At 44.9% G+C, this 20,373-nt stretch overlaps 1 protein-coding gene across 3 annotated transcripts in view; it reads left to right on the top strand.

Moving 5' to 3' along the window:
- Positions 1-234: 234 nt before the first annotated feature.
- Positions 235-20,373, top strand: part of LOC135250897 (vang-like protein 1) — a 55,657-nt gene continuing 35,518 nt past the window's right edge. Inside the window, exons 1-2 of one of the 3 annotated variants that reach the window (XM_064327696.1) lie at positions 235-381; positions 16,366-16,636. In XM_064327696.1, coding sequence (XP_064183766.1) covers positions 16,566-16,636 — 71 coding nt within the window. In that variant the 5' untranslated portion in view covers positions 235-381; positions 16,366-16,565. Of the gene's footprint in view, positions 526-16,365; positions 16,637-20,373 lie in introns of all 3 variants that reach the window. The other 2 variants (XM_064327697.1, XM_064327695.1) reach the window with 2 other exon arrangements.

The following is a 20,373-nucleotide window of genomic DNA, read 5'->3' as shown; positions in this document are numbered from 1 at the left end:
GAGGCGTGCGTTGAAATTAACCATTCACCCACCCCACCCCAATTAAACGTAAACGCACCCCCATTAAGTAGCAGACAGGGGATTGACCCACTTTATCAACATAGCAAATAAGGTAAGCATGTATAAACTTTATAGCCAAAATAAGATTGCGAACAAACACCAGAATTCGGAGGGATGAGCGCAGGAATGATCGGATGAAATTAATTACAGCGACAATAATCCTCATTGAATATTCCGCAATTGTCGCGTGGTAAACCCTGCGCGACTTCCCCCTAGCGCGACTGCCCCGCACTACAGCCTTCTGCTATCACTCCAACACCGCTGTATGTGCTGCCCCCTCTGATTTCTCCTGAACGAGGGATTCCTACGGCTGCTTTCCGGGTTAGTTTATGTCCTGTGCGCTCAGCCTCCAAATGTAAATTATCAGCAATACGTGAAATGCGTCCATGGAAATGTTGCCGCCGTAAACAGTAGTTTATTTTAAGGATTCGCAAGTTTCCGCCAAGCTTATGTGTTTTACGATCGGTAAGTCTATCGGTTATTTTCTGTCAGCGTGAAAGCCAGCTAGTTCAATAGCCTATAGAATGTGTGAGAGTAAAGTTCTTAGCCAGGTTCTGCTTCATGTTTTCCCTTTGGTATAAACGGGGTTGGTTCTGCTTTTGTTTCTCATTTATATTTCTCTGTGTCGTTTTAAGATTAACTTTGAATTTTTTTTTTACCCTGACGTTTGCCGTGTCATGTGTGGATTTAAACTCAACTGTTTTATTTTTTTAATCTGAACGGTTCATACTGTGCATATTTAAATTTGTATATGACACTGTAAATTTCTCCAACATTCAAAGAAACTGGTTCAGTGTAATAACTTACTGCAAATAACTACCGGCGACGCCTCGATTAAATGTAAATAGAAATACAATGTTTCTGATCTGAATGCTCGCCATTATGAGTGTCGGTCTGATTTTTACCTTCTTTTGGGATGCACGAGCCACAGTTCTGAAACGTGCACTTCGCTGGGTTAGTTCTCTGCCTGCGATATGGGTGCAGACCCACTCTCAGGTATACGTAGTTTTCTGGCTATTTAATGTGGGTGCACAATAATTTCCAACTAAATTCGTACGGGGAAGCGTTGTAGTCATGCTGCAGGGCGATGCCTGCATTTATCCGGCTGGAGAGCTGCGTACTTCTCCCTTTGAACATGGTTCCATTGTTTTATATGCGTCTTTCCTTCGCCTTTACCGGTTGGTCTCGGGGGCGGAGTAGGGGATTTTGTTGTCATACTGTTACTATAGAGCAGATAAGAGCAATAGAGGCCCTACAAAGACCAGGGACTTTCCTACTTCGAGACGCCATTTGGGATACGGTAGGCTACAGGTAGGAGGTGGGAGGAATTCAAAATCTTGGAATACGCATGCAGACCGAAAAAAACAATGCCGACTGGTAACGATAATTTGTGTTTTGTGTCACTGTTCGAATTTGGTGGGAAAATGTTTATATAATCCGACTCTGGAAAAATGTTCTTGTGATTCAGTCGTTTGGCTATCAACAAAATTAACATTAACCATGATGTGTAGATATGAAATGGAAGATATGCGTTTCTTAACCCGGAGCACGTTTTTCAAGTTTTCACTTAACACATCAGTTTTGTGAAACCAGAGTATTTCGTACCATGCACACCTACATGCGATGTATAGGCTACCTCCACTCACTTTCATTTCAATTAGCTTTTTAAAATGTGGGTGGAAGGAAATTCATTTAGATACATATCAGGTATTTTGTGCCAGTTCCAGAAAGGTCTGGCAGCAGTCCATCTAAAACTCCCTACGGTTACCGTTACGTAACATGTAAAGACTATAGTTATAATGGCGTCACACTCGCGGACAGGAGTGCGTCGACGATGTTGCGTTATGCGCATGGGACGCAGGTCAGCCCTTAGCTACCATGGCCACGATTGTCGAGAATGATAGACATCTTCCACCCTTTCTAATTAGAAACATTATCCACTCTAACCATACATGATTAAATTAGTAGCCTATATATGTTTATTACGTTCTGCTTGAGAAAGTTTTTTCAGTCTTTTCAAAATATAATTTGGAGATACGTTTGGTCATATAGTGGTTTTGTCGAGAACGGTGTGGAAGAACTTGACTGGCCTGCACAGAGCCCTCACCACAACCCCATCCAACACCTTTGGGATCAGTTGGAAAGCCAACTGCCAGCCAGGCCAAATCACCCAAACAGTGCCCGACCTCACTAACGCTCTTCTGGCAGGATGGAACCAAATCCCTGCAGCAATGCTCCGACATCTAGTAAAAAGCCTTCCCAGGAGAGTGGAGCTTGTTATAGCAGCAAAGGGTGGACCAACTCCATATTAATGCCCATAATTTTGGATGAGATGTTGGATGTCAAGTCTCCACATACATTTGGCCATATAGTGTACCTTCTCATCACGTTATTTAATCGTAGTGGAAAGATAAACATTGAAATTGGATCTTTGGAGTAGTGCTTTGGACAGAATTGTTGGAGAACCAATTAACCCTTTGAAGATTTGTTTTTTTTTTTTTCAAAAAAATTTCAAAATTCTAAGTCAGTTTTCTAGAACTCCATTGCTTTCAATTAACGGTAATTATTGTTACATCAGCATGAGAGTGCTCAGTTAAGGGTTTAAAGGGTTAAAAAGGTAAAGACCTGTGTAAGGTTTTAGATTCTTTTAGCTTGCACTTTCTGTAGGCTCGTTTAAGCTAATGTATAACCACTTTCCTACAGAATGGCCCTACTCCTGTTGTGCCAGAGTCTAATTGATTATTATTTGTGAATTTATTTTTGCTCTTTTGTGACCCACATTGTTCATTTGAATTTTAGGAATTGGCAAATTTGTATTTGACACATTAATGTGTTTTTTTACACTAACATTTGACGAAGGTACTGTTATTTAGCTTGTTCTATTATTTTCAAGAGTTTAATTGCGATATTTGTCCTTCTCCGATGCATTTTGGCACCAGCTATTTTTGCTTTATGTTTTTGTGTCCTCCTCCACCTTAATCATGCACACACATTTCATTGTCATCACAGAATTAAGACATATTGTTAGACTAAAAATATGAAGTGCAATAAAATGATAAATGTTTAGAAAGGTTTTGACTTCAGCGTTTTGTTTTTTGTTTTTCTTTGGGGGGTAGGAGGGTGGGGGATCCTGGAAGTCTATTGCGGTTCTAATTGTGTTAATGATTCTCAGGTGGTCTCATTTTAAACATCTCCCGCCTCGCTGGGTTCCCCTTTATTGTGCGGTGGGCCTGTTTGATGGAAGGAGAGGAAGCCTAATGACTCGGGCGGTGTCTGCGCCAGAACCGAGCAAGACGGCGCTGTCTGTGAAGGCACGTCGAGCCGCATCGCACACGTCAGGTGGCACACGCTGCCGAGGATGCACCCCCCCCTCCTCCCGACAGAGTAAACACTCTGTCAGTGTGTAAGCGTCTTCCTGGCTTCGACTGTCTTTTATTTCCCTCCCTTCGGGGGGTCTGTGGGAGAGACGGCGACGGGGAATCGGTGGATTATGAAATGACTCATTGTAAAACATGTGCATCCTGTTAACAAAGAGAACGAGGTGGTTAGAAGGAGGGGGAAACAATGCCGTCTGCCGTCCTGGTGGCATGCATTATTCAACATCTCATGTCTTTACCTTTTCATCTGCGCGGAAATCTCCATTCATAACATTAGGAAAATGTTATTGAAGGTAATATCCTCCTGGGGATTTTCTGACAGCTCCACCTCAAACCCCACAGCACCTTCTAATCTAAATGGTCTACGCATTAGGTTTTTCACGCGCAACATTAAAAGTGTAAAAGTAGTCTTTAACGGGTTTCATCTGTGAGTTGCAGCTCACTGGCAGAACGCTTTCTCCTATAAGAATCCGTTCTGCTCAGTTTGCGAGACCTGGGTATCTGAGGAACAATAGAAGAATGTGGGCACACACACAGTCAAAGTGATCTCTTTACCTTTAGAGCACAAGACAGTTTATAAGTAAGTTCCCCCTTTTTTTGGGGGAGGGGGTGTTGGTAAAACATCGTATTGCAATGTTTTTGGGTTGCAAACCTCCTTAAAATGTCATCCAGCCTGGATAAAAGGCCTGCTAATTACAGAGGTCTGCAAAGTGGGCAGTGTAGAGAGTAGTGTTGCAGGACAGACAGCACACATAGCTGATATCCCCACCGACTTTGAAGGGTTAGCAATTAATTCTCGTGTCATTTCAGCTTCATCCTGCTGCAAGGCTAGCTCATTGATCGATTTACGTGCTGTATGTGCGGTGGGCAGATTGGTGGTCATAGGCCTGTCTGTTTGGGGCTGTGTTCTATACCATTCCTTTTTAATTTGCTTGTGGGTAGTTTGTTCATGCTGTGCAAGTGTGACCTCTTCCCCCTCCTGGGTTTCGCTCTCTCCGTGATGCATTCCAGCTGTCCTCTTTGTGGAGTGGGTGTGGTCAGCATTGTTGCAGCTTCTGTTACATGTTCGGGGGGGGGGGGGTATGCTTTAATCACTGAGGAGGTTTGGCATGCGGCAGTGGCTTGAGGAAGTGGTGCGTCGCGGATGACGTCACAGTGCGCTGATCTCCAGTGCTGTCGGTAGCCAGGTCGCGAGTTAGGGGGTTGGGTTCACTCCAGGGTGAGATTAATTCACTGATAAGCATGTACACATATGAACTGACCACCACTTGACCCCAGCTGCTTGGCATCGTGGTCCGTTTGAGACGAGCACAAGCTTAAACACAGCGCTGCATGGACTTTCCTCACCAGCCTCACGTACCCAGAGACGCCACCACTGCTTAGAAACCCATCGTCTGCAGAGGACGGATGCTTGACCCTTTGTGGAGTGGAGGCCGCAGGCATGTGTAGGAAATAGAAGGAAATGGAAAGAAATGGAAGGAAATGGACAGTCGCCCTCCAGTGATTTTAATTATAAATCAAGGAGGCTATGACTGCTTTACGTGCACTCCTGTTGTTTTTTGGTTCCGTTTCTCAGAGAAATTCGCAAAGATTGTGTTCAGCAGAAAGGAATTGTGTTGCTGTTGTTGACTCTGAAGAGTTCTGATTTGTAATGCATAATGGATATGCATTGTTCACAAAAAGGTGCACTCAACTGTCCATTGCTGTTAGAAGAGCAATACCCTGTTCAAGAGTAACCCCCCCCCCGCCACACTCACACACACACACACACACAGAGCTTGAAACTGACTGAAACTGCTTTCCTGAACCAAAAAGGAATGCTAAGTGTTTTTCTCTCTTAGTAATGATTTGTGGAAACCTACTGTTGTTAATGCAGTATGTGTATAGTGTACATTTCATTATAAACAATCTGTGTGAGTGCGAGCTGAAAGATGATATTTATTCACCTAGGGAATTGTGGGTAACCAATTGAGCAGAAAGACCAGAGTGTTGGGCATCATCCATGTGGCTGAAGGAAAAGATTTACTCCTCAAGTGGAAAGCTTCTCTCGAGTGTAATTGTTTGCACTGCCTCCGTAGATACACATTTGGTGAGATGTTATCTGTAAATGTCACTGGCTTAAATAAAGGTCAGTGGCATCATTGGTAATCACTCCTTACAGCAGTGCTCAGTGCATCTTCAGCTTCCCATCAAATTACGGGTGGAAAACCTGTCTCCCTGTGGCGACTCGCTGCGTCTCTGGCACCTGAGCTGAAAGAGATGTGCGATGGCTCTACATCCCAGGCAAACGCGGACTTCGAACCCTAATAGACTGATATCTGGCAGTGAGATGAGATTTAAACCACATAAGGGCTTTCCCAGTGACGTCAACTGATTTTTTTTAATAGTCTACAGAGGAAAATATGGAGATCGAAGGAGAGAAACAGATCATTCATACTCGGGCAAGGGCTGTTTCTTAAAACCAAACTGAAACCTTTCCTACACATTGTTATAATGTAAGAAAGAGTAGAGTTGTTGTGGTTAAAATATTTTGTGATTCTCTCTGGTTTGTTGATCAATTAAAGTTTTCAAAGATTGTCGGTCCATCTATGATCAGAGTTAAATCATACTGATCCACAATTTCTTAGAACTTCTTTCTTCTTGTTTTTGTTTCACCCATTCCAAATTGAAATCACAAAGAACACTGCACTCTTTGTATCAGTTTTTTTGAGCAAGCTTCGAAGATGACTGCAAAACGTAACATCATCTGAAGGGGGTCCGTACACGCTAACAACATTTAGTGACGTTTGCGGAGATAAGGTAAATGTATGTTCAAGTGTCCCCCAAGCAGACATTTTGGTTTTGCACACACTGATCCAGTATGAAATTTGCTTGATTAGCAAGTGCACATTCCTCATACCTGGAGTGATTACCTCAATTGAAAATGGCCACAGTTGGCATCTGTGGAGTAGGGCTAACCTTGTCCGTGACAGGCTCAGGATTCTGGTGTACATTTCCTATGAGAAGAAGTCAGGAGCTGAGTTTGCGAAGATCTTTCTCTCGCATTGTTTGTTCCACTTGTCGTGGTGCCTCAGCCGTTTCACAAGGTAACCAAGTATTAAAGTAAACTAGTTCAATGAGTTGGTGGTAACAAGTGATTATGTTTCATTAACTTGAACAGGTGGATGATGATTGATCCAGTAGCATTGTACTGATAGGACTAGTAGTGCGAACATGTAGTTTACAAGGGTAAACAAACAATAATTTTGTTAACATAGATGAGATTAAAAATAAGAGTTTGAGAAGAATGTCTGCAGTCTCTGCCTTACTGCACAACAGCAGCGCCATCTTGACCTGCCTACACCTAGGTATCACAACAGAAAAATACAAGGGCACTTGTTCAACATTCCTGCCATTCAGATCCAGTATGTTATAACTGTAATGGATCCTGAAACCTCTCCCTGAGGATGCTGTGATCAGAGGGTCACACTCGCGTTCTGGTCATACTCCATGGTGCGTTCTGATCCGATCACACTCGGAGTGTTCCGCACACAGTCGTCGGTGTTCTTTGTGAATACCGATCAGCTGTGGGACAGTCTAGCATTCCGAGTGGTCGTCTTTTTGATCCCCTCGCTTCATACAGTTTCTGTAGGGAAGAGGGTGGAGTTGGGTCTTTAATTGGAGGTGGGGGTGGTTTCTAATCAGGTGCTTGTGCTGTGGGTTATGATTCACTGCTGTGAAGTTCCCAAAATAAAACCTTTCCCACTCTGAGGGGAGCTCTTTTGTACGTGTGGTGATTGTTTCTGGGCTGAAATTTTCATGGTACATCAGCTATCTTTGCTTTCTTTTTTATTGGTTTTCCTCTTGTTATCCAGGAACAGGGAAGTGATGTCATGCTCTTGCCGTTTCCAAGGCAATGGGGTGCCCCTGAGAATAGCTGGTGCATGCCGTTGTTAAAATTTGATGGGAAGGGTTGTGGTTTGGGCCTGGGGCTTTGGAGAGTTGGAGTGCTTGCCGCTGTTTTAATCCTGGCTTTTGCTGAAGAGGTTTTTGGGTTGTGGGGGAATGCCCTTAACTTTATATGCTGCTTTGAACATTCAGAAGTCAATGTATAAGAGAATTTACTGGTTTTTGTCATGTCTTTAAAGGGATAGCTCATTTTCTGGAGGTTTTTAAAAAATATTTCAGTTGTCTGTGTGTTTTCCGTAAGAATAGATACTTACAGAAGTTTCAGACCACCTGCTGACTTTACAGTGGCTGGAAACTTCAGCAAGTATCTAAAATGTCCTTCATTGGACACAAAATGGGCCAATGAAAACATACACTGAAGCTGAAATAATATGTTAGAAAAGTTCCAGAAAGTGAGCTATCCCTATCCACAAAGTTTTGCTGAGGCATTCTGCAGGACCAGAGCTATTTCTGAATGATTTAAAACCCTTGTGATCTTTCTATAATGGTCATTTTGTGTGCGTCTCATTCCTATATATCCTATTGATGCTTTAATGGTGGTGCCAAGTGGTTGGTTTTATCAGGAATCTTGTTGTGTGGCATTATACCTTCTTGTGGTGGAAATGATCAATCCCGTATTTACAGTGACCAGTCCTGTTTGCAGGCCACTCCCGTCTGAAAGGTGCGCAGCCGGGTGCCTGATTCGCCACAGGGGGCGCTCTCATGCGCTGATGCCTAAAATTTGAAAATGGGAAAGTTTGCATTTTCACTTCTCAGAAATATAGCCAGTCAGTGTTACTGCAAGTGTGTGTGTGTATGGTGGGGGTACTTTGAGTGGCGAATGGAAACGGGAAGATGCAGAGCCCGCCCCGGACAGTCCGCGCATTACTGCTCTGCGTCTCCATGGCGCCCCGGGGGCTCACATCGCTGTGGCGGATTCATGTCGTATTGTTGTGCATCCGTGTGCATAATCTTAATCTTGTTATTTCAGTGGGCTTGGATATCTTTGCCCCCCTCCCCCCCACTCCTGCTCTTGCTCTCTCTCTCGCTCTCTCTCTTTTTCTCTCTCTCGTTTTCTTAAGCTAAAGCAACAGCTATCAAGCATTTTACGCTCCATTTCAGGACGTCCTCGATGCTTCGTCTTTCTTTCCCGTCCATTCTTCAGTTCGTTCTTTTCCTGCCATTCCACATAAATGCCTGTATCAGCCCTGTCATTTTCTCTGAGTGCCAGCTGAGTTCTCTCCGTACTCCCTCTCTTTGCGTATGTAGGTAGAAGGCCTTTTTAATTTGATTAGATGTGCCTGCCTGGGCATTCTTCTAGCTGTTCCCGACCCCTTAGGATCAAAAGTTTTATAAGACCGGAGATGATCGGTGTGGTTCCATAGAGAGCCAGAAATACCCGGAAAGAATATAGTTTTTTTTTTCAGGAGACGACTGAATGAAACCACTGTAGAACTCCTGTGTAAATCCTGGAATCGGAACAATGTGTGTTATGTCTTGGGTTGCCGTGATGATACCCATCTGCGTTCTTTTTCCCCTCTCTGTGAAAAACCGCCTGAATCTCATTTTGAGGGTCTGCGCTGAGCTCTCCTGTTCAGATGCTGTTGTCATACGACTGGGCTGGAATGCAGCTCGTGGAGATTACCATTTGATAAGGGTGAGCAGCGGATGGGGGTGGGGCATTGGGGCTTTAAACTTGCCTATACATTAACATCGCTTCCTTTCGGGCACTGGGATTTGATTAATGACTCTCAGAGGGTAGTCTATCCTTGAGACATATGAAGTTAATGATAATAATAATAATGGCTCATAAAACCAGGGAGTGTTTTACAGTATATGTTTATTAATGATGAATGTTGAATGGGGCTTTCTGGTGTTTAGTCTGAGTTATATTTCAAATATATCATGGGTGTCTCCATCAGTGGCCTATCCTCCAGACGTACACTGATCTCGGATCAGTGCTCACAACACACAGGGTCTACATGCTGTTTTAGGTAGTCTGAGGAAAGGGGGAGTTGGAAGAGGAATGGGGTGGGGGTAGTGGAGAGCGCTCTTCAGTTCAAGCATGTGGTTGTTTCTCTCCTGTGTTCAGATATTTCCAGCGGATGTATTTTATCTGAGGAGCATCTGTCCTGGTGGGTTCTTACTGGGAGGGGGGTTAGGGGTGGGCTTGGTGAGGGTGTGTGCATGCCTGTGTTTGGCACTCACCCAGGCTTGGTCAGGCAGAACCAGAGAGGGGTGGTGAGGGCAGCATCTGGTACACTTTACTCTGGAGAGTTTCAGGGATTACACCAATTCTGGTCCCCCTTTGTTTTATTTAGCTTTGTTTTCCCTCTTTGCTGATCAAGGATAACTGCTCAGGGAAAGTGGGCTGAAAGCGCTGGAATGGGGTGGGACATTTATCCCTGTTTGTCTCTGATAGGTGGGTTGGAAAGCACCCCCTGATCTGATACAGCAGTTATTCCCTGTCCAGAGGATCTGCACTGAAATCACCCTCTCAGCACTGAGCATCTGTATGATGTTTCAGTGACTGCATGTAGATTGCAGTTGCAGTGACTGCATGCAGATGTGTTGCGGTCCTGCAGTGTTCCAGGGCATGTGTTTGTCCTGGGGTTTTGGTTGATGGGTTGTCAGGGCAACTAGTGGCCATATTTGGTCTGGGGTACACATCACAAGGAAAAAAACTAATTTAAAAAACGCAGGCCCGGGCAAGACTGCTGCACAGTCTGAAGGGAAGCTACATCTCACAGCCATCAAAATCCCCCCATGTGGTCAGGGGTTTGATTCCCACCCACGACACTTTCTGGCAAGTCCAGGTCAATTCAGAACACTTTTGGACTGCTTCGTCAGGGATTTAAGTAAGGTTTGGCATGCTTATTTGGTCTAATTAGAAACCTCTGGGAGTGAAATTACACTTGTCTCTTTGATCGTTTGAATCTGGGAGATATGCGGGAGGAAGTTTGGGCTTGTTAGAGTGACTCCATGACTTTGACTTGCCATATCTACATTGCTATAGGTCATGGTATATCATTCATATATAATAAGAACCTGTAAAATGGTTCTTATATCATTTTAAAGGTCTTTTCCAGCTCTATCTTTACATATATTCTGCAGTATGTTCACTCCAAAATTAAAGGTAACAGAGTTATGAGTGTTTATTTTCTTGATTAAGTTGATCTCCAGTAAAACATTTCATAGTGGATCGCATTTTCACCAGATGTCATCAACACCTCCAGAAAATTTGTTATTGGGTTTTTGAGTCGTTGCCAAGATATCATTACTCATCTGAAGTGGCATCAGATCACCAATTCTTTACAATGTTGTTGAACAGCAGTTAATGATCAGTGCTAACAGACATAATCAAGTACATGCAAAATTACAGTGCACCTTCTTGATGGGCCCTTTAAAATGATAAAGGACCATTTCTCCGTGACCTGTGGTAATAGAGTTATGGCAAGTCAAAATCATGGAGTCATGCAAATCAGCCCTAATTTTCCCTTATCAACCTTAATAGGGACCTGAGAAATGTGTAATTTTGGTGGCAGGAGTTTCTTATAAGACCAAATCACCATGCCAAATCTCATTAAAATCTGTGACAATGCAGTCCAAAAGTGTGTTGAATTGACCCAGACTTACCCTTTTCTGTACTGTGATGCCATCTCTATTTTTATCCCTCTCTACATTCCTCCTGTTTGAATAAAGTGAAAGAATACAAAATAATGGCAGACTGCCCACTCTCCTTAATAAAAAAATAAAAAGACATAGGCCTGGATTCAACCTACGCTTGTCCTCAACTTTTCCCTGGATACAATCAAAATTTGGCAAAAACTTCACCGTCCCTGTCTGTGAAGGTAACGAGTAACACTTGAGACAAAATGATAGGCAGATGTTAGTTGAATCCAGGGCGCAGTACCTTGAAAAAATAAGAGCAGTTGCAGATTATTTGCCACTAGAGGAGAATTAGCAAAAGCGGTTTGTCGTGTATTACACTGTTTTTATCCTCCATTATCCTCCATTGTCCTCTTATCCTCCTCTGCATCCAACCCACAGGAAACTGCTGGGGTGATGAACCCATAGCATCTGCTGGTTTTTATTTTCATCTTATAATCATTAGCCAATTCAGCCCCAAAAACCAGGCGTTACAAGTTCATCTGTGTTAATTGATCAATTATGTGCAATGTCACGATGAAAACCAGTAGGCCTCTAGGACCAGGACTGGGCACCATTAGTCAACGCTGTACTCATTCACTACACTGTATTCGCAGTAGGTTCTACAGGTGTGCTGCAGATTGAATGCAGAGGTATAGCAATTGTGTTTGAGCAGCAATTCACTTTGGAAACAGTTAACCTGAATTCTGGCCCATAGCTCATGATGTCTGTGGAGACATGTTGAGGTGCGTGGGCTGTAGAGATTTTGTTGCTTTTATAAAGCCTCCCTTGAGGAGAGAGCCATCGAAGGAGTTTCCTCAGCTGAGGACAAGTAGTGAACTAGTGAACTGAGCCTCAAGGTTTTGTGCAGACGCAGTCAGGCTTGAATCGGTTTGCCCACGTTTATTTTTTTCTAATCCGGTCACAGGCGTCTGTTTGTCCTCGTCTTAAAACCATTGCTCCGGTCCTTTGGTTTCCTGCAGACGGCGGTCCCCTGCATTGTGCACGTGTCTCTGGGGGGCTCTTGAATCCTTTCCAGGGAATCTCTCCTCACAAGGGACTGGGCTTCCAGCCCCGCTGTTTCTAAACCCATACATCACCTACAGGCTGATGCTCCCAGCGCGCACGGCCTTTGTTTGCACAGTCTGTCATTCTGTGGGCGTCCCGCTGTTTCAGTGCTTTAAAGACTTCAGCTCATACTTTGGTGGCCCGCTATGCATGAAGAAAGCTGATGCATGAATGGGGCCTTTTTGTTTGACATATCCCCACTGCACTGCAAAAAAAGAAAACACAACTCTGATCAAGGCCAGAAGACATGGAGATGAGTTATGAGGAGAGCTCCATCTTTTATTTTAAACCCTGTGAGCTCGAAAACGTCTCTTGGTGAAACTGTTTGGATTTTTTTTTTGAATGAAGCATTGGGGGGTCTTCTGGGGCTGTGAGTGTGAGGCTGACACTCTAATCCTTTAGATTAGAGTGTGTCTGTGCTTGGCTCTGTCACCCAAGAGTTCATAGCAAACAGCTTTTGGATTTGGCTTTTTGCCACATCTTCAGTTGCAACCCCAGTTCCTCTACAAATGAGCACGCTGCACTACAGATGATCACACTGCACTACAGATCAGCACAGTGCACTACAGATCAGCACGCTGCACTGCAGATCAGCACAGTGCACTACAGATCAGCACACCGCACTACAGATCAGCACAGTGCACTACAGATCAGCACGCTGCACTACAGATGATCACACTGCACTACAGATCAGCACAGTGCACTACAGATCAGCACGCTGCACTACAGATCAGCACAGTGCACTACAGATCAGCACACTGTACTACAGATCAGCACACTGCACTACAGATCAGCACACTGCACTACAGATCAGCACACTGCACTACAGATCAGCACACTGCACTACAGATCAGCACACTGCACTACAGATCAGCTCACTGCTCTAGAGATCAGCACACTGCACCACAGATTAGCACACTGCACTACCGATCAGCACACTGCACTACCGATCAGCACACTGCACTACAGATCAGCACACTGCACTACAGATCAGCACACTGCACTACCGATCAGCACACTGCACTACAGATCAGCACACTGCACTACCGATCAGCACACTGCACTACAGATCAGCACACTGCACTACAGATCAGCACACTGCACTACCGATCAGCACACTGCACTACAGACCTGTAAAGTGTAGTACATTATTTTACACTCTGCTCCACTCCACGCCTCTGCAGGACGTTGCTGCCTCACTACCTTGAAGCTCCAGTGATCCGTTGCCGGGATAGCAGCATTGTAGATGCAACTGTCAGAGCTGTGCACACCGCACACATGATGGGTGAGATTTGTTTCTCTGTTCTGCGTGCCTGACGGGGAATCCTTCAGCAATGTGGAAACGGCTCGGCATCACAGTGTGAAATCACATTTCTTGTGTCAAAGGAGCTAGTGAGAAGAGCAGTGAGGTTTTTAAAAAACATATGTTACAGGGGGTTGGAAGGATGTTAGGAGTCCTACTGTTTTGCAGTTGGCAGTTGTATAATTCTTTTAGGGAACATTGATATTGTACATGACGGTGGTGATGTTCTTGAAATGAAAAGCAGGAGCTGCTCTTATTCTGGAAAGTATAGGGCTCCTCTATGTGGTTGCAGGATTCAAGTATTTCTACGGTAGCAGGGTACTCTGGATGATGAGATGGACTCGGCATCAGGTGTATTTAGGTGGAAACACTACAGTCTCTTGCTGTTCAATTCAGTTCACTTCAATTTCAGTTCAATTTGCTTTATTGCCATGAAATACAAATGCAATTATTGCCAAAGCATACATATAAATAATATGTAAAATAATAATAATAATGATGATGTAATAATATATAACAATAACAGCAACGACAGCAACAGAAATAAATCAATAAATATGTACACTCTCTCGCTCTCTCTCTTATAATCTTAATCTTGTTATTTCAGTGGGCTCTGGTTTCTTTTTTCCCTTTTCTCTCTCTCTCTCTCTCTCTCTCTCTCTCTCTCTCTGTTGTGCCAGAGGACAGTGAATGTCATGAACAGTGATCAGTACATCATTGCAAATGGATTTTTTTTTTTTTTTGCGCCAGTCCGGGCAATTTGTGATGTCACTGGGTCTTCATTAGCAGGCATTTACTTCTGTCTGATTAAGTGACTCATCTGCCCGTCACAGCCCACTACAGAGATCAACGCTCACAGAACAGCAGTGGGCTTTTATATTTCCTTTAACTTTTCCATGGTCAAAACGCATCATCCCCGAGAAACTGCTGCAGGAAATACCAGAGCATCATGGGAGATTAAGGGAAGAAGCTGACCGCAAGATTTACATAATTTTGCCATGAAATTTTTTAATCTCAGTGACCAGAGTGGTCATTAATAAGCATAATACTGTTTGAATAATCCTTCAGAGCCACAGGACGGAGATTTCCTCCTAACCAAACTCATACGGATGTCCATAGAGATGGATAGTCATGGAAAGGGTTTAAAAGTCAGGGATAGCTGCCTAATTAAGAAAGCTTTAGAGAAAGTGAGATACATCCTTCTGTCTTGCTTTTGCTAGTTTTATGCCACTTTTTAAAAATTTTGAAATATCACTGCAGTCATAATGCTACTGTAAATAAGTTTTACAGTAGCATTTTCTTTTGTTATTTCAAACATATAATTTTATGTTATTTCCACTAACAGTGGTCATCAGTCACTGAAGAGTCACGTGTTGCTTTGTAGACACAAAAAGAAAGTAAAATGCCCTGCTTTATAAAAGTAGCCCTATATCCCATATTAACAATGGCCATTGTGCCAAAAATAAAACCTCTGAAGTCATACACTTATCCATTGACAGGTCATGGAAAATAACCTTTCAGTGGACTTAAAAATAATGCTCAAAGAAGACTGGGGAAACTGGACACATGTGCTGTGCCAGGAATGTTTAACCTCACTTTCTATGAGCATGCTGGGAACCTGTGATGTTACTGGGGCTGCCCGTGTGGGTTTATATGTGCATTTCCGTTATTCTTTGTGTTTCCTTCAGGAAACAAAGCGTGTTTGTTGACCGTGAGACGCAGAACGCTGCTGTCGGTTCGCGCTGACTCCTGCCTCCGTCCCTGCTGAACTGAGCCAGTGCACGTGCCTCGTAGCCTTGGGGTCGCTCTGTGAGCTGCTGCTCTCCGGGTTTTCTGTGCGTCCATGAGCTCAGGCTGGCCTTAAGCTTTCCTCTCCTTCTGACACCATTATGTCAACTTTTAATGAAAATTCTGACCTTTTCCAGCGGCAGGGTGGGGGGGGGGGGTCGGGGGTCTAAATCAGTGCTGGTCGCAGAGCAGGTCACACATCTCTGGCACACGGTAACACACACTGTTAGGTGCTAAGACCAGAGCAGATTTATCACTGATATCAGTTTTGTATTCATTTCCCAAAAGTGCATAAGCTTATCCTCACTGGTGCTTTAATTGTAAACCTGCAGAAATGACTTGCTTTTTGGTGCCTGTGATTATTGATTTTTCAGTTGCTGTTGAAGAATGAAATATTCCTTTGCAGTATGGACATGAACTTAACCATGCAAGTTTGGTCCATGTCACTAAAGTGGTTCATGTGGACACATCATTGATGCTGCAGTTATTCAGGGTGCCAACAAACAGAGAAGTGTTCCAGGTGTGGCGTTTGGGTTGGCGGTGTTGAGTAGTTTCTGGAGTGCACTGCTGATCTAAGTCCCTCCTCCTGCTCCCTGTCTCCTGCCCACCAGCTCTGAGTCTCTTCCTCTTCCCCTTCACCTGAGGAGCAGGTGCACACCCCTTCTTGACCTGTAATCTGTGCTTTTAGCCAACATGTTAGGAGTCACCTGACCGGCATCCTCGTACAAAGCAGGAAGTGGGAGGAGCCAGGACATGGGGATGCGGAGTGGAGCAGTCTGGCAGCAGCTTTATGGACCTGGCATCACAGCTCCACATTACATGCGCATAATGCCTGTTTGATATACAACAAATTACCTGTTTACACATACTGGCATAAGCAGTGGCGTTAAGGATGCGGGCAGGTGTTTGTGTGGGTGCGTGCAGGTATTGCGAGAGTGTATTGTGTGAGGGCAGGCAGGTGTTTTGTAGGTGGGTGTAGCGTCGGTCTGGCCCATGTGGCTTGAAGAAGAACATTGTTCTGCTCTTCATGCAGCAGTGAATGAGATCTCACATCTCTGGTCCCATTGCTTTTGATTCCTGTTACAGATTGTGTTAGGGGTCACGTTTGAGTGGCTTAGTGACCCTGAAGCTGGAGTGTATCTGCGCCGCACCCTCTGTCTGTATGTATAATTTGACTCCTTTTTTCCGTTTCAGCAGGTTGATGTTTTCTCGAGGGGAGCCTCCAGGGCTGAGTGCGGCATAGAACCCCAGCAGCACGAGGTCTCCGCCAATCTCCCGTGTGAGCTCCGCCTCCTGCAGATAAGACCGCCCACAAGCTCCGCCTGCACCTCCCAGGCGCCAGGCCCAGCAACCTCCACGCCCTCGGCCAATCGCCGGGGCAGGACAGCGTCGCCATGGACACAGAGTCAACCTACTCTGGCTATTCTTATTATTCTGGCCGCTCCAGGGGCTCCCACCGCCATGGGTAAGTCCCATCTCCTCTCCCTCAACTTCTCCTGCTCTCTCTTATTTCTCCCTTTCCCTCTGTCACTCTCCCTCATTCTCTCTCTCTCTCTCTCTCTCTCTCTCTCTCTCCCCCCCCCTCTCTCTGTCTGGCCATGGTGTAATTTGTCTGTCGTTAGCAGAATTGTAATGGCAGACTGGTTCAGGAAAGGAGAAGGCCAGCACTCTGAAGTAGTCATGGCGATGGGGCTTCCGTTCGCTAAGCGGCGGGGTCAGGAGTGCAGGCTGGCACGCACCTGTCCGCAGATGTGCCCACCAGCCAGTCGTGAGCGAGTTCTCACACACTGGACTGGTTGACACATAGTGACACCCCTAAACCCCGCCCACCCTGCTGCAGCCCCTCTCCTCTCACTCATGGAAAAGTCTGCAGTTGCTCTTGATTACTCATCCTCCCTTCCCCCTTACTAGGAAGTGTGGATAGATGTGCGTGTGGGACTGGGGTGTGTGCAGTCCAGCTTTACAGTGTGTAACAGTGGAGTTAGACCCGGGCTGCCGGGTGAAATTCCCAGACCAATGACAAAATTATATTATTGTATTATTCCCGAGGCCGGGAAAATAATGTTTCAAGTTCACAGACCATTGCAGCCCTCCACCCCCGCCCAAAGGCTCGGGACAACGTAGATGGCAGCCCTGGGTTGTAACCCCGCTGTACTCCCTCCATAGCTGTTGATCTAAGGCTGTTCTCAAACCCTATGATGCCACAGTCACCCCCTCCCCCACCACCACCACCACCACACTCCCCACTCCCCACTCCGCACATCACCACAGAAACAGAGGAAGTGTCTGGTTTCACTCTGCTGTACCTCGACCCAGAGAACAAATGGAATTATGTCCGAGACTTGGGGAGGTGGTGAGTGGGGGGGGACTCTCAGGGTAATCCATTTACTTGGAGGATGACATGCATGAGAAAGAGCCTCTCGGTTTGCATTGTGAACTCATATTTGTGCGAGTGAGACTCGCACACACCCAATCCCTGGGATTTCCAAGAACGTAGGGTTTCCTGGCGGAAGCTGCTGTCTGCGTCGTGCTTTTATTCATTTATTCTTATTAATATTCATGTGTTTCTGGGGGGGAAATGAAGTGAGAGGACAGGTTCGTCCACAAGCCGCACGTCAAAAAGAAAACACTTTCTTGGGCATTTCACGGCAGTGAACGGCAAACGGGAATTATTCAAACCCCGGCTCCCGTACTCATACTGCTGTGGTAATGTGTTTATCTTAGCAAAAGCGTCTCAAATGTGCTGATTCATGGGGGTATGTCCATTTAATTCCACTCCGCTGCTGTTACGACCATCCCCTCAGATCTCAGGATGTGCGCATCTCATTTCTGGCTGTCAAAAGGGTGAAGGTCTAACAAATGTATGTGTGCATGTAGTATGCACAGACAAAACTCAGACAAGAGCCAGATAGCTTCTCCAATCCAAACAGCATGTTGAGTCATCTTCGCTGTAGGAAACCCTTCTGGCCTGCTCAGTCTTCAGTCCCCTGCAGGGCCTATGGCTCTGTTTTCTTCTCTCCATATCTACTGTTGTGGACATGCAAACATAAAGGACAACTAAAGCCTGATTTATGCTTCTTCGCATGACCCTTTCGACAAGTGTCGCGTGACAAAAATGAAAGTGTTGCATGAAATTTTGCATTTATACTTCGGCAAAGAGCAATAGAGAGGGTTCTGTTGTCTATGGTAACGAGATGGCAAATTGCTCATGCTTACATCTGTGAAAACATTGCGGTGCCCGGTGAAATTACTGAGAAATAGGGGAGGAATAAATTTGATACCTACTTTTGTTTAAAAAAAATGGTGCAAACAGAAGGTGCTCTGTCACTCAGATAAACCGAATATAATGACGTATCCATGACAATGAATTTTGGTGTTCCATTTGCCTTTCAAATCAACACTGTGTGACAAAGTATGAAGTTCTGTGACAACAAAATTCTAAAGGTGTGCAACAATGAAAAAAGTGTCGTGTGACACTTTATTCCGTTGATAATAAGTCATTTTTGTCATGCGACAAAGTATAAATAAGGCTTAACAGGACCCATGGTTGCTTTCCGTCTTGGAAGCATTCCAATCCATGTTTCCGCTGTTCGAAATGGGGAAAAGTTAGAGCAGAGGCTTAACTGCTAAACAGAGCTCCTGGGTGTGTGTGTTTTTGTGTGTGTGTGTGTGTGTGTGTGTGTGTGTTTGTGTGTGTGTGTTGCGGGGGGTGTACTGATCTCCTGTGGATGCTCTTCAGCCAAAGTCCTTGTCAGACTGATAAGGTCACACTCTCTGGGATTTGTAGTTCAGTGTGAACCTGGCAGCACATTCCAGATGCCTTTGAAGAGCAGACTGAACCATTTTATTCAGCTCCTGTGGGTGCGCTAGACAAAAAGAATCTGTGATGTAGAGGCGCCCTTTGCATTGTGAGCAATGACATGTAAAAATGTCAAATATTCACATGCATATTTCTGTACACAGGCATATGAAGGCCTGATTAACTGGATTTTAAAAAGCGGGGTTATGTGCTGGAACCCTCAGTGAGAGGTCTCAGGGAATGTCTGCATTGTATTGATAATTATTGAATACTGAAATGGCACATTAGCTGGTGCTCAAGTGGAAAATTGGGCCTTTTGATTTGTTTGAATGCCAATGAACTATCATTGGACTCGCCGTGAATGGGGGCTCAAACAAATTAACAAAGCGTGCCGTGTCCTAATCCCTTTTTCCTGGAACGGCCGGGGCGGAGGAGGTCCCAGTGCTGCGCAGAGGCTCTGAATCCGTATCCGGAAACTTCCGCCATGTTCTGGCTGCTGTTCTGTGGCCGTTCAGGAGTGTGTGCATGTGTGCGTGTGTGTGTGTGTGGGGAGGGCAGGCTGTATATGTGTGTGTATGTGTGTGTATATGTATGTTTGGTGTTCTACAGTGTGATAGATTGACTGAGCTGACTGAGTGAACTAGAGTTAAAAAAAAAAAAAAAGTCCTTAACTGGACACTTCGCGGGGACTGGCCCAAAATAAGGAACAGTGGTGCACACGTTGCTCAGGGCAAAAGACACAGTTTTAATGAAAAGGGTGGGAGCCCAGTGTATTTTGCCCCGAGAAACGTGTGCCCCAGTGTTTTCTTTTTATTTTGGGCCAGTGCCCCAGAAGTGTCAGGGTAAGGAGTTTCTTTACTCTAGTTTGACCTTCCTGGCTGTTGAGCACCGCTCCAGTCCTCTTTTGTTTAGCTGGCTCGAAGCGCGCCGGGCATCTTCTGTGTGAGCTGACTGAGTGTTGTGCTTTGTGCGTTCAGCCTGACAGCAGCATTATCAGTCAGGCAAAACAATTTGGCTAAAGCCCCTCACAAATGATGGGCTTATATTAACACCTTTCACTCGCTAAGCACTATTTTTCTCCCCCTCCCTTTATGTAACAAACCTAGCCTGGGATTGGCTTGGGGAAAGAGGGGACTGTGCTGTGATTGGCTTGGAGAATGGAATGTTGCACTCTGTGTGTGTGCGTGTGTGTATCCCATCCAGCACATTATTTAGCATCGCTAATAATTAAAACTAGGTTGATTGCTTCAAATCATCCAGGACATTATTTAGCATTTCTAATAATTAAAACTAGGTTGATTACTTCTATGTTTTACAGTCAGTTCCAATCTATTCTGAGTGGCAGGGTAGAATTTGCCTGAATTGAGTTAGTCTGTATGAAGCTATAAAGATATTTAATATAT

Source organism: Anguilla rostrata, chromosome 3, assembly GCF_018555375.3.
Source record: "Anguilla rostrata isolate EN2019 chromosome 3, ASM1855537v3, whole genome shotgun sequence".
Classification (NCBI taxonomy): Eukaryota; Metazoa; Chordata; class Actinopteri; order Anguilliformes; family Anguillidae; genus Anguilla; species Anguilla rostrata.
Note: the sequence above shows the minus strand (reverse complement) of the source record. Positions and strands in the feature narration are given on the sequence as shown.